This window comes from Vigna angularis, chromosome 7 (genome assembly GCF_016808095.1).
Source record: "Vigna angularis cultivar LongXiaoDou No.4 chromosome 7, ASM1680809v1, whole genome shotgun sequence".
Lineage (NCBI taxonomy): Eukaryota > Viridiplantae > Streptophyta > Magnoliopsida > Fabales > Fabaceae > Vigna > Vigna angularis.
The window spans coordinates 35,151,413-35,176,268 of NC_068976.1; the positions used below are offsets into that span (position 1 = coordinate 35,151,413).

A 24,856-nucleotide genomic window follows, 5' to 3' on the forward strand; every position below is an offset into this window, starting at 1 on the left:
AGACCAAGACTGTGATGGGAATGTTGTGACTCTTGCTTCTCAGAATGAAGTTGCAAAAGTTGTTGCTGGTTTTAGTGGAGATAGTGTGGTAGGTGTTGATGAATATGTCAAAACAGTGAAGGAGAGTGAAGACAGAGGAAAGAAGGTCGAATGTAGTGGGAATATTGTAACCATTAATTATGGGAGTAAAGTGAAAGATAGGGCTGTTTTGAGTGTAGATGGTTCAAAGGTAGTTGGTGTTGGGACAGAAAATGTTTTAAGTCCAGAACATCACAAGAACAATAGAAGTACACCTAACCATCAATAACATGGGAAAAAATGCAGTCAAGGGGTTCAAGACCTAGCAATAGAAATCTCATAACCTTTCTTCGGAAGATCTTGCAAAACCTCAACTAAGGATACTTGAAGGGAACAAGGGAAACATGTTATTTGAGAGTTTGGCAGTAGTAACACGGATTGGGAGTGTGGAAATTTTATGTGAGATGATGGCAGCAGTAACAAGGACAGGGAGGGAGGAAAAAGTCATCCAAGATTTCAAGATATTGATGTCTCTAGTAAACCCAACATCAAAAAACGAGTTAGGGGAGTATTTCTTGACAAAGTGGCAAGCCCTATGCAAGAAGGACAAGAAAGTTGGATGATCTCCCTTTTGTCTTTGGTTACTTATCTGTTATGGAAATCGATTGCTAGCAAACTCTAGTATTAAACTTGTTAATTTTGGAAGCTGAGTTAGATTGTTTATTAAGCATTTTTTTGCAAAAGATTATGTTGTCAAAGTTAGATCTTCATAGATTCAAGGATTAATCCAACGACTGAAAGGAAGCCTTGAGGCAGTCACATGGGAAGTTGTCGCAACGATTAAGGATCAGTTTTTAGATTACAACCTTGAAGACAAGGTTGTTTTGCATTGGCGAGTAATAATAGGATATGTAATATATTAGATAGTTTGTAGACAATTTTTAGATAGTTTGTAGGCAGTTTTTAGATAGTTTGAAGTGGTTAGGGGTAGTTAAGAGGAGTTTAAACAACAGTTAGGGGAAGATTTAATTAGTAATTAGTAAGTTTTTGTCTTTTAAGGAGGGGGGTGTTCTAGTTCTGGTGGTGGAGTGTATTTTGTTTCAGAACAGGGCTTGTCCTGTGTAAAAGGGAATTTCTTCCCTTGGAAGCTGTTGGATGTTTTCTTGTATTATGTTTTTCAAAATTAGAGCGTTATTTACATTATGCAGTAAGATTTGTGTGTTATTTCTTAAACTGAATTATAAATTTGCAAGAAACGTAACAAAAGGTGATCAACATGTGGTAGAAAAATCCTAATATGCCTTCCTTAGAGATTTGAATAAAAAACCACCCCATATAAGAAAACAAGGATTTCTCCAAGATAATTGTTACATAAACTAGTGAATGTTCCACATGCCACTAAGGATCGACAATCTCTCAAAATAGAAGAAAGTATGGAAGATGCACAACACTAAAATGTTGGGATAAGTTTCCACAAGACAAAAATTTGCATTATTTTTGGGTATGATAGATATTCCAAAGGATATCATTTATATAACCTCATAAGCTATGCAAGTAGAATTGGATTAGACTCAATTATTGAGTATCTGTTAGTCTCACACACATATATCTTGGGTGATTGTTGTTATTAAAAGATGAGGTTTGCACAACTTATACATTGTGAATTGACACATGTTAGTCTCACACACATATATCTTGGGTGATTGTTGTTATTAAAAGATGAGGTTTGCAGCACTTATATATTGTGAATTGACACCTGTTGTTGTTAAAAGATGAGGTTTGCACCACTTATATATTGTGAATTGACACCTCCTGCTAAGAACAAGACAATAAAAGAAAAAGAGAAATAAGCAACACAAGACTTTAACATGGTTCAACACACAATGTGTATGCCTACGTCCACACTACACTAGGAAGTATGTTTATTTTGGTGTTTCATTCAAGCCTTACATGGGGTTTCTTATATAGCAAAGTGGAGAACAACATCTTACAATACTAAACAATGTGGGACTAAATCAATCTCCACAATACCAACAATTCTCCCACTTGGAGTTTGATTTACATTACCACCTAGTATAGTTGCCTTCATCATCAATTATTCTTGAAGGCCACGCAATACAAAGCCTCAACTTATTTGTTGTCACAGTCTTCGTCAACAAATCAGCTCGATTCTCTGCACCTAGAATCTTCGACAACGACAAGTCTCCATCATTTATGAAGTATCTGATAAGATGATACTTTAATTCAATGTATTGTCGTCTAGAATGAAGAATTGGGTTTTTAGCAAAAATATATAGCACTTTGACTATCATTGAACAACGAATAGTCATCTTGCTCTTTTCCTAATTCTTTTAGAAGGTTCTTCAACCATATCATCTCCTTTGGTGCTTCTGAGATAGCTACATACTGACCTTCAGTGGTTGAGAGGGAGACTCTTCCTTGAAGTTTAGACTTCCAAGTGATAGCTTTACCATGCAACGTAAAAATGTAACCTATTATGCTTTTTCTACCAACCCTTGTAAAGTGATTGCTTCTTCTAAAAGAAGAATGCATCTTTGAAGTGACCTTCAAATATCTCAATATCCACTTCACACATTCACAATGCTCCTTTTCGGGATTTGATAGAAACCTAGTCACAACTCCTATTGCATGTGCCATAAAGATTTCCTCAGATGGTAAACTCTGGTTGGGCTCTAACTTATGGTTCTGATATCATGTTAAGAAATGAACTTTAAACCTAACTAAACCCTCCAAAATAGGCTTGTAAGGTAAGGTTCACACTCTCTTATATATTGTAAATTGGCCTTATCTCTAGTTGATGTGAGACTTCCAACAATTGTAAAATGGGTTTGAAATTAAACTCTAGTACATCAATAAATAAACTCAGTTAGATTGGTGATTAAAAGGGTATTTCAGCAACATGGAGTAGATTATTCTAATACTTTTTCTCCAGTGGATGAACATGAAATAAGGTTGTTGACAACCTTAATTGCAAGGCTAGATTGGAAAAAATTTCCACGTTGATGTCAAGTCAGCCTTTTTGCATAGGCTACTTAAGTAAGAAAAATTTGTTGAACAGTTAGATGAATTTCAAACCAATGATGAAAAAGTTTACAATTTTTATAAAGTTTTGTAGAGTCTAAAACAGGCTCCAAAACACAATTTATGACCATCTTGAGGAACAAGGAAAGGAGTAGAAATGAAGCCAGTTTGTATGAGAAATGGGAAAATCACAAGGTAAACTTAGTATCTCCCTTTATGTTGATGATCTTTTGGTTTTTAGGAGTGAGTCCAATACTCTAAACCAATTTAAAATGAACATAGAGCAAGAGTTTGAAATAACAAACCTTGGTCTGATGAACTATATTCTTAAGATGATGATACCTCAATCATTTGATGGAATCTTCGTCTCCCAAAAAATGTATGCTAAGATTTTGAAGAAGTTTAACATTTGCAAATGCATCGTCACTCCATTGGTGGGAAATGAAAAGTTGGGACCAAATGACATTGATCTTTGTATCTGTCTGCAGCCACCAGACTTAACTTTTACAAGTTTGTTATCCAAATTCATGAACTCACCAAGCCGGGTTCACATGGGTGCAGTGAAAAGAGCCTTGAAGTGTATCAAAGTCACAACAAACCTTTGCCTTTGGTTTCTGAACAAGAGTGAAAATCTTCATACTACCGAATATCGATTAGGCAGGAAGCTTACAAGATGTAAAGAGTACAACAGGATATATATTTTCATTTGGAATGGAGTTTTCTATTGGTACTCTAAGAAGCAAACGTTGGTCAAGAGCAAAGATGAAGTAACCATTTGAAGAGTTGACAATAAGTCTTCTATTGCAACTCCAAAGAACCATGTTTAACATGGAAGAACAAATCATATCAAAATGAAATATCGTGCAAGCAGGGAAGAATACAATTCAGAAGAAATCAGAATGGAGTATTGCAATTCTGAAGATCAATTAGTATATGTTGGGTAAACTTTAAAATGGTCCACTATGTTGAAAGTTGTTTGTTTGTTTGTGATAATTGTGCCAACTGAGTATTTTGTTTTTAGTTGAAAATAATGCACCGAAAGTGTACCCATTAGGTATTGTTATAAGTGCCCACTTAGTAGTGGAGATGTTAGGTTTAGTTTCTTTTATTATAAATATGGATGTGTTTGCACCGTGGTTGATAAGAAGAAAAAGAGAAGGAGAAGTGTGCTCCCAAGTGAAACACACCACCGAGAAGATTGGTTGTGCTATTTGTGTGTGAGAGTTATTTGTGTGAGAAAGAGAGCTTCACTACCGTAAGAAACCAAAGAAGGGGCTGCTGTGATTTGTGAGTTACTTTGAGTGTGCTCTTACTATTGTGAGTTTGAGAGATAGTACTTTGTCTTTCTTGTATTTCTGAAAGCTTTATTTTCAATAAAAATATATTTGATACCAACAAATTGGTATCAGAGCTTTCACAGTCTGAGTGTTCGAGTTAAAAAAAGAAGAGAGTGAGAAATGGCAAACTTTGCAAACAGTGTGTCTCTACCCCAATTGTCAAAAAAGGTTAATTATGACAATTGGAGTGTGCAAATGAGAGCACTTTTGGGATCCCAAGACGTATGGGATGTAGTGGAGAGTGGGTACGAAGAACCCACAGATGATGAAGCACAGACGGTTGCCCAACTTGCAGCGTTGAAGAAAACGCGTGTGAAGGATAAATCAGCTCTATACATATTGTACCGAGCTGTGGATGAATCTGGCTTTGAGAAGATAGTAAATGCTAAATCTTCAAAAGAAGCATGGCAGATTCTGGAGAAAGTATACAAAGGTGACAACCGAGTCAAGCAAGTCAGGCTTCAAACTCTCAGAGGCGAGTTTGAAAATTTGAGAATGAAGGAAAAAGAAAAAGTAACCGAGTATATATCTCGGGTCGAAGCAGTGGCAAATCAAATCTGTAAAAATGGAGAGGAATTGTCAGCCAGCAGGGTGGTAGAGAAAATTTTGAGATCACTAACAGATGATTTCGAAAGCATAGTTTGCGCTATCGAGGAATCAAAGGACCTCTCAACGCTCTCAGTTGAAGAGCTTACTGGGTCACTTGAGGCCCATGAACAAAGGAGAAGAAAAATGAAAGAACCTCTTGACCAAGCACTACAAGTGCAACTTGACTTAAGAGGAACTCGGAACACTCAGGGCCAAGATCCTAGAGGAAGAGAAAGAGGTGGCCGAGGACGCGGTACACGTGGTAGAGGTGGACGTGGCAGAGGTGAATTTGAAGCTGACACAAACCAGACCAGACAACAGAATTGGCGTGGTCGTGGTCAAGGAAGAGGTCGAGGAGGTCGATCTAAGTCAGGAATTGAATGCTTCAAGTGTGGCAAAATTGGCCACTACGCAAACGAGTGCAGATCAGGTAATTGCTATAATTGTGGGAAGCCAGGCCACATAGCAAAATATTGTGAGGCTGAAAAGAAAAAGGAAACAAATTTTCTTACTGAGGAAACCAATGAAGAAATTGGGATCTTATTAATGTCAAAAGATCCAGAAGCTGAGCATGTGCCAAATTGTTCAAACAATTCGGTTTGGTACTTGGACACCGGTGCAAGTAACCATATGTGTGGCGACGAGAGTTTATTCAAAGTACTTTCAAAGGCGGAATCCGGATCTGTTTCTTTCGGCGATGCTTCAAAAGTAACTGTCAAAGGTCGAGGAACGATCTGGTATGAACAGAAAAATGGGCAGATCGGAGAGATCAGAGATGTATACTATATACCTGATCTCAAAAGCAACATACTGAGCATGGGACAGATAATGGAGAAGGGGTACTCAGTTCTGATGAAGGACCGAGAATTACAACTGAGGGATAAATTCGGGAGGCTCATCACCCAAGTAGAAATGAAGAAAAATCGCATGTACAAACTTGAGTTGAAAATAGTTCAAGATAAAAACATGCAACTTGATATGCAAGATGAGGCCATGAAGTGGCATTTGCGGTTCGGTCATCTTCACTTTGGAGGGTTGACTGAGTTGGTGAAAAAGGAGATGGTGCTCGGACTGCCTAAAATGGAATTTGAAAAGAAGTTCTGTGAAGAATGTGTGATCGGAAAGCAAGCAAAGACTTCGTTCCCTCGGATCTCTGAATACCGAGCAAAGGAGCAACTTGAATTAATCCACACCGACTTGTGTGGGCCAATAACTCCAGAATCATTTAGTGGTAAGAAATACTTTGTCTCCTTCATTGATGATTTCTCAAGGAAGACGTGGGTTCACTTTCTGAAGGAGAAGTCAGAAGTGTTTGAAACTTTCAAGAAATTCAAAGTGATGGTAGAAAAAGAAACAAACAAAGTCATCAAAACAGTCCGATCTGACAGAGGAGGCGAGTTCATTTCCGCCGAGTTCAACAAATACTGTGAGGAACACGGAATCAAGCGTTTCTTGACGGCTCCATATTCTCCACAGCAAAACGGTGTAGCAGAACGAAAGAACCGAACCATTCTTGACATGGTTCGATCTATGTTGAAAGGGAAGAATATGCCGAAGAAGTTTTGGGCAGAGGCAGTGCAATGTGCAGTTTATGTGCAAAACAGATGTCCACATGCAAAGTTGGGTGAGAAGACGCCTCAGGAGATTTGGAGTGGTGTGAAGCCTAATGTCTCTCATCTAAAGGTGTTAGGTAGTATAGCCTATGGGCAAGTACCAAGTCAGCACAGGACAAAATTAGAAGATCGGAGCAAGAAGTACATATTTATCGGGTATGATAAAAATTCTAAAGCATATAAATTATTTGATCCTGTTAACAACAAAGTAGTGGTGAGCCGAGATGTTCACGTGGAGGAAACAAAGGAGTGGTGCTGGAGTAACCTGGTCGAAAAAGAAACTAGGTCGGAGATTGTTGTACCTTCAACAACAACAACCACCGAGTCCTCAGATGAAGAAACCGAGCCACAACAGCCTAGGATGAGAAGTCTACAGGACATATACGACACTACAAATGAAGTTCATGTTGTATGTCTTCTCGCCGACTCTGATGACTTGAGTTTTGAGAAAGCTGTCCAAGATGAGAAGTGGAGAACAGCCATGGATGAGGAAATCGGAACGATTGAACGCAACAAAACTTGGGAACTGACTAACCTTCCTGAAGGAGCTCGACCCATTGGAGTAAAATGGGTGTACAAAAAGAAGATGAATGTTGAGGGAGAGGTTGAGCGTTATAAGGCTCGACTTGTGGTAAAGGGGTATAGACAAAAGGAGGGGATAGACTATGATGAAGTATTTGCTCCTGTAACGAGAATGGAGTCAATCCGACTCTTGATCTCGTTAGCTGCTCAGAACCAATGGCCAATTCAACAGATGGATGTGAAGTCGGCATTTCTAAATGGCGTACTGAAAGAGGAGGTGTATGTTGAGCAACCACTCGGGTACATGAAGAGAGGGGATGAGAAGAAAGTGTTGAGATTGAGAAAAGCCCTCTATGGACTGAAGCAGGCTCCCCGTGCCTGGAATGAGAGAATTGACGGATACTTCAAGAAAACCGGGTATGAACAATGTCCGTACGAACATGCTTTGTACACAAAGAAATCAGAAAAGGATATGATGATAGTTGCTCTCTATGTCGACGACCTCATATTCATCGGAAGCAACACGAAGCTGATTAAGGAGTTTAAGGAGGCAATGGAAAAAGAGTTCGAGATGACAGACTTAGGCTTGATGAAATATTTTCTTGGCCTGGAAGTGAAGCAATCGGAGGAAGGGATTTTTATATCCCAAGAGAGGTATGCACTTGAAATTTTAAAGAAGTTTAAAATGGAGGACTGCAACCCGGTTTCTACTCCAATGGAACCTGGCACTAAACTATTGAAGTTTGATGGAGGAGAACGAGCTGATTCTGGGAGATATCGAAGTTTAATCGGAAGTCTGAGGTACCTTACAAGCACGAGACCCGACTTAATGTTGAGTGTTGGGATAATGAGCAGATTCATGGAGGATCCAAACTATACACATTGGAAGGCACTGAAGAGAATTTTGAGATATATTCGAGGAACCCTATCACTTGGTCTTTTCTATTCAAAATCAGATGACTATCGACTAGTGGGTTACTCAGACAGTGATTGGTGTGGTGATATTAATGACCGGAAAAGTACTTCAGGTTACGTATTCCTACTTGGAAATACAGCTTTTACTTGGCTGTCTAAGAAGCAACCCATTGTAACTCTATCTACCTGCGAGGCAGAGTATGTGGCGGCCTCTTGGAGCATGTGTCATGCAGTCTGGCTTTTAAATCTATTAAAGCATTTGGGAGTGATCCAAGATGAAGGGATTGTGATCCGAGTTGATAACAAGTCGGCAATCGAGTTGGCAAAGAACCCAGTTAATCACGGAAGGAGCAAGCACATCGACGTCCGTTTTCATTTCATCCGAGAACAGGTCAAAGAAGGAAAGGTCAAGCTGGAACATGTTGAAAGCCGAGCTCAAGCCGCAGACATATTCACCAAGCCACTACCAACCACATTGCTGGAGAATTGCAAAAGGCTTATTGGAATGAGATAATGGTATACAGTGCAAGAAGACCAATTTAAAGTTTACGGGGGAGTTTTGTTGGGTAAACTTTAAAATGGTCCACTATGTTGAAAGTTGTTTGTTTGTTTGTGATAATTGTGCCAACTGAGTATTTTGTTTTTAGTTGAAAATAATGCACCGAAAGTGTACCCATTAGGTATTGTTATAAGTGCCCACTTAGTAGTGGAGATGTTAGGTTTAGTTTCTTTTATTATAAATATGGATGTGTTTGCACCGTGGTTGATAAGAAGAAAAAGAGAAGGAGAAGTGTGCTCCCAAGTGAAACACACCACCGAGAAGATTGGTTGTGCTATTTGTGTGTGAGAGTTATTTGTGTGAGAAAGAGAGCTTTACTACCGTAAGAAACCAAAGAAGGGACTGCTGTGATTTGTGAGTTACTTTGAGTGTGCTCTTACTATTGTGAGTTTGAGAGATAGTACTTTGTCTTTCTTGTATTTCTGAAAGTTTTATTTTCAATAAAAATATATTTGATACCAACAGTATATATATATTATGATGAAGGCACTCCCAGAAGAGAAGTTTGAATTCTTAAGATCAAGACTTGAGTATTGAAGAAGCATCTCAAGGAGGAGTCTTAAAATTTGAGAATATTTCTTCTGTTTGATGCAGCTTCCGTGAGTCAAGTCTTCCGTGGGATGGATTTTTCTTCATCAAATGATGCTTTTACTTCATTTATTGCCCATTTCATGAAAATGGGTAGTTTGTGACAATGTCTAAGAAGACATATGCTCTTTGTTTTATGTTGTTCTTTTCTTTTACCAAGACATTATCTGTTGCGTAAAGGAGAACTTTCGTAATGATTTCTTTCTACGCAAAGAGTAATGTGACCTTAAGTGACTATGTAACCAAATCTTGGGTTCATTTCTCTCGTGACTTCATTTTGTTAATGTGACACATTTTCTTCTGATAATATACAAAATTTTTCTTCTTCATTTCTATCTCATCTCTATTCCCTAACAATTTATTCTATATTTACTATTATTTAATCTCCTCTTTAGCTAACATTTTAACACGGTTAAGAAGTGAACTTTAAACCTAATTCAACTTCACAAAACTGACTTGTAAGGTAAGGTTTGCATCTACTTATATATTTTAAACTAGCCTTATCACTAGTTGATATGGGAATTCCAACACACCATCTCACGTCAATGTATATATATCTCATGCGTGGAACTAGACATTTATTCTCCTGTTTATTGATATCTCCTTTCTTAATGAAATCACCTTTTATAAATAAAAAATTATACTAACTAGTGATCATCTGTATCTGAATTTTCGTTTTCGTAGTAAACGAATATATGTATGGAGTGTTTTTCACCAGTTTGTTGTCTTTTGTCATGTCTATGGCGATCAGTAATCTTTGTCAAATTCATACTTTAATACTGCAGGTGAAACCGCTGAAGGAGCTCACCTTCAATTCTCATAATATAACAGCAACAATGACTTCTCGCCAGTTTCAGGTCATGCTAGATGTGCTGTGCAATCTTCTCCTTGCACGGGTTCCCAAGTATGGATTGCCATTCTTGCTTTATACTCCTTACAAATCTACCTTTTTCTGTTTTTTCCTACGTCAGATGTTCTTGTATGTTTACTCCTCATAGTATGCTATAAGTGTAACAGTGTCTAGTAAATTTGGTGATTCCGTATATGATGACTACACTGGTAGGATCACTGTAATTTCCATTTGGGGATTCAGGTGTCAGATTAATAAGCTGTTATGGATGGATCAAGCTGGGTTTTTTTGTTGGTTTTGCTATCTGGCAAGCTCAAATCACATACTTGGCATTCCCTTTATATTTTCAACTTCTGGGTTACTTGTTTTGGAAAGTTTCACATCCCTTGATGCCAATTGGTTTTAAGTTCAAATCTAAAATGGTACCAAAGCTTATAATAATCATATGTTCTTATAAATTCGTCTATTCCGGCAGGCATGTGGGGCAACTTCAGTTATTAGTTTTTAAGATAAAACATGACAGCTGATATTCATTGATGTTGCAGTAGTTTTCTAATGAAAATTAGTTAACTCTTAAATTACTTTTCAGGAAGATATGTTTCTCATCCATGTCTATATATTAAGAGCCCTTTAAATTAACCAAGTATATATCATGTACAACTTAGGCCTCGAAAAAGTAGCATGACTCTTTTTGCTGAAGATGATGAAGATAAAGAAGAAGAAGCAGATGAGATGGTACCAGATGGTGTTGAAGAGGTGGAACTTGAAAAGATCAACCTTGAAAGGAAAGAGAGGGGTCAAAATTTGATTCGTGATGATATAAGAAAATTGTGTCTTTGGCATGACCTTTCAAGAAATTCACACCCAGAAGAGGAAGCAGACTTGTGGATGATAGACGGTGGAATAGACAAGCTGGTAAGAAATGAATCTTTTCAACAATCCTTAAATCGCAGGGCTAGTTTAAAATCCACAAATTTGCATGTGTAATAAACGTTGTCCAACACTGGCAGGTCCAAGAACTGGAGAAAGAACTTGTAAATGCGAAAAAATTTAGGAAGGAAGCATATGCATCATTAAGAGTGGCTATGCATAAAGCTGCACAACAGAGGTTAATGGAGAAGGAGAAGAACAAAAGTCCTTCATATGCAATGCGCATATCTATGCAAATTAACAAAGTTGTTTGGAGCATGATCCTTGATGGTAAACCCATTGCTGAAGTCGAGATCAATGACATGGTAAGAACTCTTTTGCTCCCTGTGTTTATCCTTCCAAGGCTCATTGAATCCCCTGAAATCCCCTGAAAAATTGTTTCTCAGCGTGTGCTAATCTCAGCACTGAGTTTGACTTCAAATATATTAGATAGATTCTAAAAATTTTGTACTTTGAGGCTCAAATTTGCTCCATTGACTTTGTAGAGAATGCATTGATACATCTATTATAGTGCTCTTCGGTCATCACAATATTGAATCTGCAAATTTATCATCCCTGCATGTTATGGAAAAAACTGCAATGATCTTTTCTAATTCAGTAGTTCTGTTTTGTCCTTGATCCTATGAACCTCAGAATATCATGATTCTCTTTCTTTCGATTTGCAATAATATACTAATTCAGTTTCTTTCTTCTAATCTCTTAGATCTACGACTTCGACCGGGATTATAGGGATATCGGCATTTCTCTGTTTACCACAAAATTTGTTGTTTTCAGAAACTGCCTGTCTAATGCCAAATCTGATACAATTCTGTCAGCATGGAATCCCCCTCCCGATTGGGGAAAGTATGTATTTTTTTTCAGGCCTTTTTCTTCAATTTACTGGTGCTTCCAAGTAGATTTTCTGATATTTTTTGCTTTGCTGTTCCATGAAATGTCTTAATTTCTAGTTAAATTATGATTACTTTTAAGTTCAAGTTCAACTGCATCATTTCAGCCCTATTTAACTGAAAAGGCATACAGAAAGTAAAATTAAAATATTTGCTTGTATTGTTGAAATTAATTATGTAGATGGAATGGGAAGAAAAAAAAGGAGCCTCTTAATAACTTATTTTATCATAAGACTGGTGTTACCTTTTCTATAGCAATAAAGATTAGTGTGTTTTTGTGTTTTCTATATCTTCTGGGTACCTTGATATTTTGCTTGTTTTTTTCTTTTTTCCAGAAAAGTGATGGTTAAACTTGATGCGAGACAGGGAGCTCCAAAGGATGGAAATTCTCCTTTTGAACTTTTCCATGTAAGTGGTTCCATACCTGTTGTTGTACAGTAATACAAACTCAGTTATGATATTACAATGATAACAGATAAACCATTGTGTATGGAGAACTGGGAATCTGTTTGAGTAGAAAATGTGTGCAGTAATACTTGTGTTTTTTGTTTCCTAACATGAGCACATTTTACTCTATAGGTAGAGATTTATCCCCTTAAGATCCATTTGACAGAAACAATGTACAGAATGATGTGGGTCTATTTCTTCCCAGAAGAAAAGAAGGATTCACAACGCCGACAGGTTTATTAATTATTTCAATTGCAATGTTTCCACAACAATGAAGATATTCATGGATATTTTGTGTTCTAAGTCAAAGTCATGATTGCTTATATAGGAGGTTTGGAAGGTTTCAACCACAGCTGGTGCAAGGCGTATGAAAAAAGGTTCAACAGCTGATGGTTCGGCTTCAGGCACTGATCCACCAGCAAGATCTGGCTTCTCTGCAATGCTGTTTCCCACAGTCAATCCACTTGCTTCCCAAGCTGATTCAGCCCAAGTGAGTTTATTCTCTAGCATGGTTCTCCATATTAAGATAAATTCTAGCAACACATTAATCAAAAACACTATCTTCTTGTGAAATCATGTTATATGGAGGATCCAGCATAGGATTTCACCCAATAGTGGAGAAAGTAGGAAAGAGAGTATCAAGAAATGTTTTGTTACTAGCTAAAATTAGTCTAATAATAAAAGAATCTGGGATGGCTAATTGCATGCTACATTGGTAGAAAAGTTAGGAAAGAATGTAGATTCTCATCATCCTAGTATATAATGTTTTAAGAAGTGAGATAGATATGCAGCAATGAGCTTGGTAACATGCTTGCAGGCATCCAAAGCACAAAATGCCAAAGCTAATCCTGCTACTGGTCTAAACCCCGAGTTGAAAAGGTCATCATCTTCTGATAAACCAAAGGAAGAGGCTGTAACAGAATCTGCAGCTGATGAAGAAAAGAAGGTAGCTGTGACACCAGAAGAGAAGAAAGCTAGACCACAAAAGATAATGGAATTTCACAACATCAAAATTAGTCAGGTTGGTAGTAGTTTTGGACCATTAGATGAAGTAGTCACTTATTATCAGAAGTCGTCACAACTGTTGAAATAATTCCAATTTCCTATAAATCATGTGATCTTTCTTTCAGGTGGAACTGTGTGTTACATATGAGGGGTCAAGATTTGTTGTGAGTGATATGAAATTATTGATGGATCAATTTCATCGAGTTGAGTTTACCGGGACTTGGAAAAGACTCATCTCACGAGTTAAGAAGCATATCATATGGGGAGTTCTTAAGTCTGTGACTGGAATGCAGGTGAAGAACAACTTACAGTTTCCTGTTCTCCTTTCATTTTAGTGTTAACAAGAATGAATGTATATTCACTATGTTTATCTTTGTTGACAGTTATTCATACCTACCCACCACTTCAAATTTATGATGACATTCTTAAACAAACTTGAGTGAAATTGTTGTTTTTCTGATTCACTTTGAAAGTAATACACTGTGTCCAAGAGACAAGAGTCTCCTGTCACATACAAATACAGCAATGCAATTGCTGTCCAAGAAACGAAACGCTCCAACTTGGAGTATTCCCTTCCATCAATACAAGTTACAAATAACTTCAAACTGCCTAATTACACAAGCCACAATTAGATATATACTCCTAATAATTAACTGCCAGTGGTTATTTTCACCACATAACCGTCGTCCTACAGATTCTAATACATAACTGTCATACTGAAGTTTTTAATACTGAACATATTTCTAAAGTAGTTATTTCTACACATAACTTCCCCCTAACTCTAAGTTCCTTTTATAGAATTACCTCCATTACAAAGATCTAACTATATCCAACACTCCCTGACTAGTTGAAGCATGTAAATCATATGCACCAAGGACGCCAGAAAGACTTGTTGAAGATATCTGTAAATTAATCATTGAAGATAAGAAAATCTGTGATATCACCAAATAAAATATTCTCTTTGATAAAGTGGCAATCTTCCTAAATATGCTCAGTCCTCTCATGGAATAGCAGATAAGAAGAAATATGCAAAGCATCCTAATTATCACAAACTAATGTCAATTGTTTGAGCCAAATAAGTGCACAAGGGACTCAAGCCATGGCTTTATACTCTCTTTCTGCATTGCATCTGTACAACATTTTGTACCTTACTTTCTCAAGAAATTCAGTTACCATCAATATCAATTCAGTATATGGAGGTGAATCTTCTAACGCAAAGAAACTTGCCCAATCTATTGTTAAATATCCCATGACTCGAGTATGAATGGTGTCTTCCTTAGTAGAGGAGACTTAGAAACTGACTAACTACACTACCTGCAAAGAATATATATAGTCTGGTGACAGTGAGATATTCCAACCTGAATTATATCACTGTACCTAAAATAGTATACTTATAGGGAGGGACAATCTCTTTATCTAGCTCTTGGCATTGAGTTAATCCTAAAATTCAATTCTAAGACAAGTTAAAAGGTTTCTGAGAGCTTGAGTGCTCAGTAAGACCTTCTTCAGAGTGCTTTTGTTGCTGAAGCTGAACCCTCTAAATCAGAAGTTCCTTGTGAGAAATAGAGAATCATGGAAATTTTCCTAAGGGCATGAGTGAGTATACCACTTGGCAAGTTTTTAATTTATAGGCATGAAGATCACAATAAATGACTAGTTATTCACAAGAACAAACAATTTCTTAGGACAAACTGAACTATTAATTCTGTTTGATACTAAATCTGATACAATTATCACTACCAAACTTCAATTTCACAACAATTTAGTTACCTTAGATTTATTCAGTTTAGCCGATATGTTGCAATGCCGTGTGCAATTTCAGTATCAAGGAGCAATATGTGGTTTTTTCCATACCCTTTACACTGAAATTGGTGACAATGTTCAACTGATTCTGCTTAGTTCATGTAAATGTCTTGTTATGGATCATGCAGATTAAGAAATTTAAAGACAAAGGTCAGATTCAGCTCCCTAGTTCCAGTGGTCCAGAAGTGGATGTTGCTTCTATTGACAGTGAAGGAAAATCTGATAAGCTTCCACCATCTTTTCCAAAGCGTCCTACTGATGGAGCAGGTGATGGATTTGTAACATCCATTAAAGGAATATTTAGCCATCAAAAACGCAAGGCAAAGGCATTTGTGCAAAAGACAAAGAAAAATGAAGGAGAGAATGAAATTCAAGGGGATCTGAATGAAAATGATACAGAGATCTCTCCTTTTGCTAGGCAGCTCACGATCACACAAGCCAAAAAGCTTATTAAGAAGCACACCATGAAGTTGCAGGCTAAAGGACAAAAGGGTTTGTTCTTGAGTCACTTGCATGTCATTGTTTTATCTTGCTTGTTATAGATTGCAATTGATCAATTCTTTTCTTTTTTACTTAGTAGTTGAAGGTCTGAAAGTCACTCTTTTACAGGTTCTCCCTTACAACAAATAGTAGAAGAAGCATTACCATCATCTCCACAAGAAGAGACCATTTCATTTGACAGTGATTCTTCGAGTGAATCTTCATCCGATGATGAAAGTTTACCAGAACAGATTATGTAAAGGAATAATTCTTAGTTTTTATGTTGATCATGAACTACGTTATTCCTTATTCTTAAATAACTAAATCAGCAGATAAACAGCTAACAGAAATGGAAACATAGAACTTTGAACTTCAAATTTAGATAACATGTGATTGATGTCGATGTCTATTCAGTGTATTATTCCCTGGCAACCTCAGCCATTGTTGTTAAAGAGCCTTGCATTTTCTTCTCTTCTTTGTCAACTTAGTTCTGCTAAATTTGCAATGTTCAGCTCTTAATATTTCAGAAAATAAAAACTTAGAAGGTGACATGATTCCACACAGATATTTTATTATTTTTCATTCCAAATTTCGTGAGAAAATACCATGTTTCACTTCTATCACGATTTTTTCTTTAAAAATATTAACAAAATTAAAAAAGAAATGAATTTATCCAGTTATTTACCTTTGACTTCTAAATAATGTGTAGCCATTAAAATACATATTTCAAAATTGTAATGAATGTAGTTTGCTTTGCATAGATTTTATCATACAAATCAGTTAAAAATGTGAAGGCTATAGTTATGTCATTAAAAGTAAAAATCAGTAATAAGAAACTCTGACAGATAATCGGATAATAATTTAATTTTAAAAGTATTTATTTACGTGCACAATTTTTCTAAATATGTTTAGTTTCTAAAAGAAATATTCTCTCATTTTTAAAAAATATTTGGAGTGGAGTGTGATCATTGTCAGAAGAAAACTCCTCTTGATTGTAGAAATAAAATCACATGTGACATATTTTCACAACTAAGGAACTAAAGAAAAATATTTTTCAAGAAATTAAAAACAAACATTATTTTGTTTGCAAGGATTAAACTACATATAATAAATATATAAGAGGTATTAACTTACTTCAAGAATATCTACATAAGAGTTTTATTTATCTTAATCTTTTTTTAATTTAGTAGTTATAGAAAGTAATTTACCATTGGTTAAAAAAATAGGTTTATTTGTAAGTTAGCCCTTATTTTGGGTCACCAAAATTTTAGTCCCTTAATTTTAAATTATATGTAAATTTATTTATTTATTATTTAGAAAACTGTTTGCTTTGACTAATTAAATGAGTTTGGCTTTCATAAGTGGGAAATTAAAATTATAAGGAAAGTGTAAGACAAATACTTATTTTCTGTGGTGAGAATAATTTTCCCAAATTATCAAATTTCGTTCAATTATTGAAAAGAAAAGTAATCATGAGATTAAAGATAACATAGAACCTTCAAAACAGGGGTGTAAGTTGTCTCACTATCAAATTTAGATAGCTTCTTTCTGCACCCCTATATATTTCTCATAAAATATTCTTGTTTTGTTTTTTTTATTGTACAATTTAGAAGTTAAAAATAAATTTTGTATTGTGTAATCCTAAAATTAAAAATTATTTTTCAAATGTACAATTTTGAAGTTATTTTTTCTAACCCTCTTATCAATTTTTGGAAGTCATTTTTTATTTTTAAGTTTTTTTAATTAAAATTTATTTTCATTTTGAATTATAAAATGTTAAAATGAATTTTTTTTTATGAAAGTACGTGAAGAAACTGCCTCAAATTTAATATAATTTTAACTCAACCTAATTAAATTTCATTAGATTGGATTTGGCGGGATTTATTATTTTTTTCAGCTTTTTACACTCCACTTATTTCACCGTGCACCTCCAAAGCTTTAGAATAGCAATTTACCCTTTGCCATTTTACATCAGAGAGGTTACACCCATAGTGGAAGATGTGAACGTAAAAACTTGCAAAATTTATTAAAATAACTAATTGTATTACATACATCTTGAAAAGTATATTTTGGAAGTTTAAAATTGAAGAAAACGTATAAATTGATTTCTAAAATATTATTAGATTCAACCAATATCACTTGTAATGTATAATGTCATCTAAGTTGATAAAGATTTGCATGTGTTTGTACGGATTTGTAAATTTGTTATACTTGTTGAACAATAACCTTTTTCAGTTATAAGAGATCTTCATGATCCTCGGAACAAACTACAACAAACTGGTTGGGTTAACAGTTATAAAGGAGTGATGGGGTCTTTACTCGCGTCAAAACTTCTCGTCTGGACTTTTCGATTTGGCTCATCCCGAGGTTGCTTAACGGGTTCTTGAAGAGTGGAGATGGATGGCATAGGACCTTTATTACCCTTCTATTGCCAATAGTCTTGTTCTTGGCTCATGATGCTTTTATTTCTTCCTCATATTTTCTCTACATCTCATCCATTTGTCTTTGCATTCTCCTCATCATTTCCATTGAATCCATCTGGTCATTAATGGTTTTTTTGATGCTAAGTTGCTTACCATATTTCTAGTTATTACCATGTAGATTTCATAAGTTTTAGTTCGATGCAGTGGTCATCAAAATGTAAAGTCAAACGTCTATTTAAACAATTTTTTTGTCGCTTACTCCTTAGGTGTCCTCTTTTTGTTCGGATAATGTATTTTTAACCAATTGAGTGTACTTATTAAAAATACTTTGATGCTTAAATTAGTTTGGATTTTATCGGTTAAGCAATTAATGTTACAATAAATGTATAGTAAAAATCTCAACAATTATAATTTTGATTTGTATTTATAAATTCTTTCCTAGACTTTTGATCAGAATAATCACCATTCAATTTCATTTAAACATGATTACTAATCTATTTAGATTAGTTAGATATATTATCTTTATCTTTTATCTTTAGTTAGTTATTTATTATTTGTATTTTGAGCTTAGTCCATATTTTTTCTATTATAAATAGAGGACCCTATGTGTATATTTAACACGAGGGAGATTAATCCCATATATAGTTTTTCACTATATTCAACATGGTATCAGAGCCAGGTTCTTTTAAGGAAAAGGTGTCGGAACAATCGGTACCGTTACAGAGTCGCGCAACGGAATAAAATATAGATAGCGGAAAGCGTGTAACGATCACAACACAAGTTAAAATAGTCAGTTTCAAAAATTGATTTTCTTAGCGAACTTTTATCAAAAATTTGATGTGCTAAGAGTTTAGGGATCAAGAAAATCAACACAGAATTTTTATCCTGGTTCGAATCAAAAGATTCTACGTCCAGTCAACCTTTTTCACTAAAAATATAGTTGTACAGATTACAAGATAATGAAATGAGCAAAGAATAGAAAACACCTTCCTTCGACAAACGAACCGGAAGAGCTTCCTTCGACGCACGAACCGGAAGCAACAACTCTGCCAACTTGAAGAGAACTGCTCCGACCTTTGACACACAAAGCGCGGGCTTCTCCTATTCACAAGACCAGACAAGAGCACTCTATCACTTTGAGAACTTCCTCAGACAAACTGTATTCTCAAAATGGCATAGATCCTTTTCACTCACAGAGAGCTTCCCTTAGGCACAAAGCTCTAATACTCTCAATTGAAAAGTACTTTCTAAGAGCTGTGAAGACCTCTATTTATAAGCCTAGTTTCGTGCAAGGTCAAAAACTGAAAAAATATCTCCCAACTGCCACTGATAATCGATTATCATAAGTGATAATCAATTATTTGTGTCCGTTATGGGGTTTTCAAAATATGATAATCGATTATCCTAAGCAATAATCGATTATTCCAGAGACTTGGACAGTATTAAATGAAACAGTGATAATCGATTATTCTGTGTAATAATCGATTATTTGCGCGAGCAACTCTCTTCTAAATTGGCTCGTGATAATCGATTATTTGCGCAATGACTCACTAAATATGAAAACTTCTAACAGTTTTTACATCATTACAATTTATCCTATACATTTGTTTCTACAAAATGCGTTTAACAAAGATGCATTTAGAGTCTTCAATTCTTCAGCTTTTATCATCATCAAAACTTCACAGTAGCTTCAAGATACCAATGCTCCTTATTGGTAACAAAAGGGTTTTGGTGCCTCTGTCACTACATCCGCTGTCGGCGGTGGCGTTATCTACTACCGGCGGCGCCGTCATCTACCGCTGTCACTATCGGAGTTTTAGTTTTGATCGACGATCACATGGTTTTGATCGTCTCAGTTAGGCAACCACCATGTCATTTACAACGCCTTCATCAAATCTCCTACGCGCATTCAACGCCTTTTGAAGTTATGGATTTGCTCCCTTTTCCGTCGTGCATGGTGGCATGTCTATTAGTAGTTTAGAGCGTCGAGGTCGCTCGTTTTCTGTATTCACGCTCATCTTGTGTTGTTGCACATCCCGTCTCCTCTAAGGCACTTATTCAGAGCATTACTCTTTTTTCCTTTTTCAGGTGCCTTGATTGGAGAATCTTTGATTTATATAGTTTCTCTCTCCTGTTCATCCATGGCTTCTTCCGTTGTTGTCTCTTCTGACTTCTCTTTTGTCACCATTGCGTTTGACCCGTCCATATATGCTTTTTTTGCCCATGGAAAAGATGGTTTTTGTTAGTTTATTTATAGTCGCGGTGGCTCTCCAACAATTACCATTTTATCCACTGGTGGCATTCCTCAACGACGATTTGCAAGAAGAGATTTACATGGAGCAACCTCCCAAATTTATTGCTCAAGGGAAGTCTTTTGGGTTGGTATTTCGTCTTCTATATCGTCTTGCAAATCATTAGCAATTTGATGTCACTCGAGTACAAAAGTAAATATTTTTCACTAAGCCTTTATGGATTATATTAGTAACAAACTTAATACATACCATTTATATACATCAACTTGAGAGGGAGTGTTAGATATATTATCTTTATTTTATATTTATCTTTATCTTTTATTTTTAGTTTGTTTGTTATTATTTGTATTTTGGACTTTTTTTCTATTATAAATAGCAGATTCTATATGTATATTTAACACAAAAAAGATTAATCCCTTCACTATATTCCAACAAGATTAATTAAACAATTAACTAATCTTAATCGCAATTGATTGATTTCTCTCAAGACTATCAATATTATTATTTTGAGCCGTATGTACTGGACGTACATTAAATACAGTTTGTGTGTTTTTATTTTGGGCGTACATACTGTACAGTTGGTTGGTATGCTTTTATTTTGTTTCATAGTGCTTGAAATTAAACTGAATTTCTATTCATTTACTTTAGTAAAACCCCTATGTTTTATCTTGATATTTCTTAAATATCTTTAAACATGTGCACCTTAGAATATTCTAAGAGCGTTTTTTTGTTTTTACCAAATATCTTTACTTTTGTTCATACATCTAAAAACTTCTTGAACCCCTAGAAATATATTACCTCTAATAGTAACCGAAACAAAAGGAAAATAACTATAAAAATGAGATGATGAATATTGTTTATAAACTTTCACATTAAAACCTATTAGATGCACATAGAAATTTTACGTATTTTCTTAAAAAATTTAATAAAAAATAATTTAAAACAAATATTTCTATTTTTTCTTAATAATGATTACAGATAATAACAATGTTTATAATACAAATAAATAATAAATATATAATCAAACATAAAACTATTAAATAATTTTTTTTCTTATATGTTTATTATGTAAGAGTTATGTCAAGAGTACTAAATATTTACTTAACTCAATATTAAATAAAAGTAAAATTCAACCAAATCCACCTAAATATAAGAGTTTAGTAGGGGATCCTATAACTCAACCATCTATAACTCAACCATTTCTCTTTCATCTCTCTCACTCCAACCTTTTCTCTGTCATCCCTACTTTAGCCCCAATTGAAAAAATTATAAACACTTGTCATTAAACAATTTGTCTTTGTAAAGAGTTGAGTCATTGACATATTCACCTTCAGGCAAAGGTTCATTCAATATCTCTTTAATTTCACCATCTTCACTGACCTCTCTAATTTCATCATCTGCATATGATGAATCATCATCTGCATATGATGAATCATCATCTTTAGAAAAAACCCTCCAGGCCAATTACCAATTCCTTCGAATGTCATTATGCTTGTGAAAATTAGATAAAATTATATACGACAAAAATTATAAAATGAAAACTCATTATAAAATCATTTTTGTAAGAAATTGTTTAACAACGAGTGTTTCTGATTTTTTCCAAGCCAATTACCAATTCCTTTGATGTCATTATGCTTGTGAAAATTAGATAAGACAAAAATTATAAAATGAAAACTCATTATAAAATCATTTTTTTGTAAGAAATTGTTTAACAACGAGTATTTTTTATTTTTTCCAGGTCAATTACCAATTCTTTTATGCTTGTGAAAATTGGATAAAATTAGATAAGACAAAAATTATAAAATGAAAACTCATTATAAAATCATTTTTTGTAAGATTGTTTAACAACCAATGTTTCTGATTTTGTTCAGTTGGGCTACCATAGGATGACAGAGAAAATGTTGGAGTGAGAGAGATGAAAGAGAAAGGGTTGAGAGGAATGAGGGGGTGAGTAAGGGTTTGGAGGCTTTTTTTTTTTTTAGTTTTGAGAATGTTTCTGATTTTGTTCAGTTGGGCTACCATAGGATGACAGAGAAAATGTTGGAGTGAGAGAGATGAAAGAGAAAGGGTTGAGAGGAATGAGGGGGTGAGTAAGGGTTTGGAGGCTTTTTTTTTTTTTTTTTAGTTTTGAGAATGAAAATTATTAAAATACCCTTCACCTTAAAAGTTAGAATCTATGATATATAAGGATATTTTTGTCTACCAAAACCCGGTACATGTTACTAAAATGTACCAACTGAAAAACAGGCTACGCGCGTTAGCAAACCCCATATATATATATATATATATATATATATATATATATATATATATATATATATATGGGGTTTGCTAACGCGCGTAGCCTGTTTTTCAGTTGGTACATTTTAGTTTTTCAATTGGTACATTTTAGCAATGTGTACCAGGTTTTAGTACATATCGATTCTAAGTTTTAAGGTTAAGGATATTTGAATAATTTTCATTCTTAAAACTAAAAAAAAAACAAGAAACCTTTAAACCCTTACTTACCTCCCTCATTCCTCTCAATCTTTTTTCTTTCATCTTTCTCACTCTAACCTTTTCGTTGTTATCCCTATAACCCAAACTGAAAAAAATCAGAAACACTCGCCTAACCCTAATCCACCCTCCTCACTTATTGATAACGGTTCAAAATACTGTTATCTGTGATGTAATTTTGATACTAAATGCACCCTTTTTGACTTAGAAACTTGCTTGGACTCATGCTTTTCCATTAAGTTGTGTGAATAAGAGGTTGAGGTTGAACTTGATGATTTTATGACTAATTCCCTTTGTTTTGATAGAAAAAGAGTTAACACAAGAAGCAGAGATGAAGTGCTAAGGATATAGAGCTCAGAAAGGTCTAGAAAAGCACCAGAAGAGGGAACCGCATGAAGCTTGGGCGACCTGTAGGAGGCTTGAGTGTAGAAAAATCGACGTCCACCGCCCAGGCTTGAGCCTTCAACATGAGAGGGAACTTGGTGAAATCTAACCCCAACAACATATTCATCTCATATTAAACAACATCCGTTCATCTTTGTGTTACTCTACTATTGATCAATTTGCATTCATATTTAATTTTCTGTCTTTGCATTTTAAACCAATGATCTTGATTCTTTTAAGTCTTAATTAATTAAGTTATCACGTAATTGTTTAGTGTCGAGAGTCTTCTGGGATACGATACTTGGTCTTACTATTTTATATTACTTGTGCGATTCGGTACACTTACCGATCCATCAACAAGTTTTTGGTTTTGTTTCTGGAGATCAAAAATATTTTTAACACTTATCCAATTTGTTTCTCACTCATCTTCATACTCTCTCTCACCCACACACAGCAACCCGCGACACCGCATTTTGTTGCTCTTACTTTGTTTGTTCATTTGTTTCTACTTTAATAACAAAATAATCAAAATTATTTTATTATTAAAGTGGAAAACAAATGAACGAGCAGAGAAAGAGCAACAAATTGCGGTGTCTGATAACAGTTGAAAAACTGTTATTTTCATGCTTAAAATTGATACTAAAAGCAACCTTTATACTTAGAAACTAGCTTGAAATCATGCTTTTATTCATATTTTCAGAAATAAGAGAGCTGGACAGGTTTATGCTTGATTTCAGTGTTTTTGTGCAGGTTTTAAGGTGAATTTGGTGAAAGAAGTGAAGAAGGAGAGAGATGAAATCAGAAAAGACATCAAAAAGTACAAAAGGAGAAGCCGCAACTGCCGCTCAACGGCAGTTTACCGCTGAGCGGCACTTAGGAAGTCACGTTGGATCCGCTGAGGGGCAAAATGGCCGCTGAGGGGAAGAATCGAGCTCGCGCACTTACCGCTGAGCGACACTTTTATGGGCTTGGGCCTAATTTTTCTGTAATTTACGAATAGTATATAAGCTTTAGGGTTTCCTAGGGTTTGTGTCTTTGGCAGAAACGAAGCAAACACTCTCTCTTCACCCCTTGGGGGTAGATTGGGAGATGGTGACATCTCTCCTCTTCTCTTTCTCGGGTTTTTCTATCTCTTCCATTCTTCCATTATTGTTCATCTAGTTTCACTATGAATATGGTGAACTAAACCTTGTATTGTTGTTGGGGAATCAATGTAGTCTTATGAAACTCTCATATATGGAATTTGTTTTTACATCTTATATTTAAGACCTATGCTTTCTTTCATCATTAGTTAGGGTTTTCCTTCTTTGCTCAATGTTTGCTTTGTTTAACTCATTCACTGCATGATTATTGATTTTGTCGATACGGAAACGTACGGGGAAGTCTAGATCTGGGGAATTACTCCCAATAGTATATTGGTTGCCGTTAAGCTCCTGCGCTGAATAAACTAATTATTAGGGATGCTAGGAATCGTATGAACTCGTAATTAGGGAGAAGCCTTCTTGAAAGGTAATTTAGAGAGTGGCATTAACAATGATGAATTGAATGTTGAATTCCTAAAATATATGAGAGTGGATAAGATGAAATTGATAAACCCCAACAACATACTCATCCATATATTCCATTGAAGTATTTGTATTTTGTTTTAGCCATTGATCAAATTCATGCATACATGTTTATTTTCTGTTTTGCATATAAAATCCAATTATTTCGTTCT

General features: G+C 35.2%; 1 protein-coding gene across 1 annotated transcript in view; it reads left to right on the plus strand.

Annotated features, from left to right (window-relative positions):
* The window catches only part of LOC108336287 (protein SABRE), a 34,222-nt gene extending 18,128 nt beyond the window's left edge, over positions 1–16,094 (plus strand). Inside the window, exons 13-23 of the mRNA XM_017572680.2 lie at positions 9,968–10,086; positions 10,698–10,947; positions 11,043–11,267; positions 11,666–11,805; positions 12,185–12,257; positions 12,429–12,530; positions 12,625–12,786; positions 13,114–13,317; positions 13,427–13,594; positions 15,233–15,596; positions 15,714–16,094. Of these exons, the coding sequence (XP_017428169.1) occupies positions 9,968–10,086; positions 10,698–10,947; positions 11,043–11,267; positions 11,666–11,805; positions 12,185–12,257; positions 12,429–12,530; positions 12,625–12,786; positions 13,114–13,317; positions 13,427–13,594; positions 15,233–15,596; positions 15,714–15,844 (1,938 nt within the window). The 3' untranslated portion in view covers positions 15,845–16,094. The remainder of the gene's footprint in view (positions 1–9,967; positions 10,087–10,697; positions 10,948–11,042; positions 11,268–11,665; positions 11,806–12,184; positions 12,258–12,428; positions 12,531–12,624; positions 12,787–13,113; positions 13,318–13,426; positions 13,595–15,232; positions 15,597–15,713) is intronic.
* Positions 16,095–24,856: the final 8,762 nt, after the last annotated feature.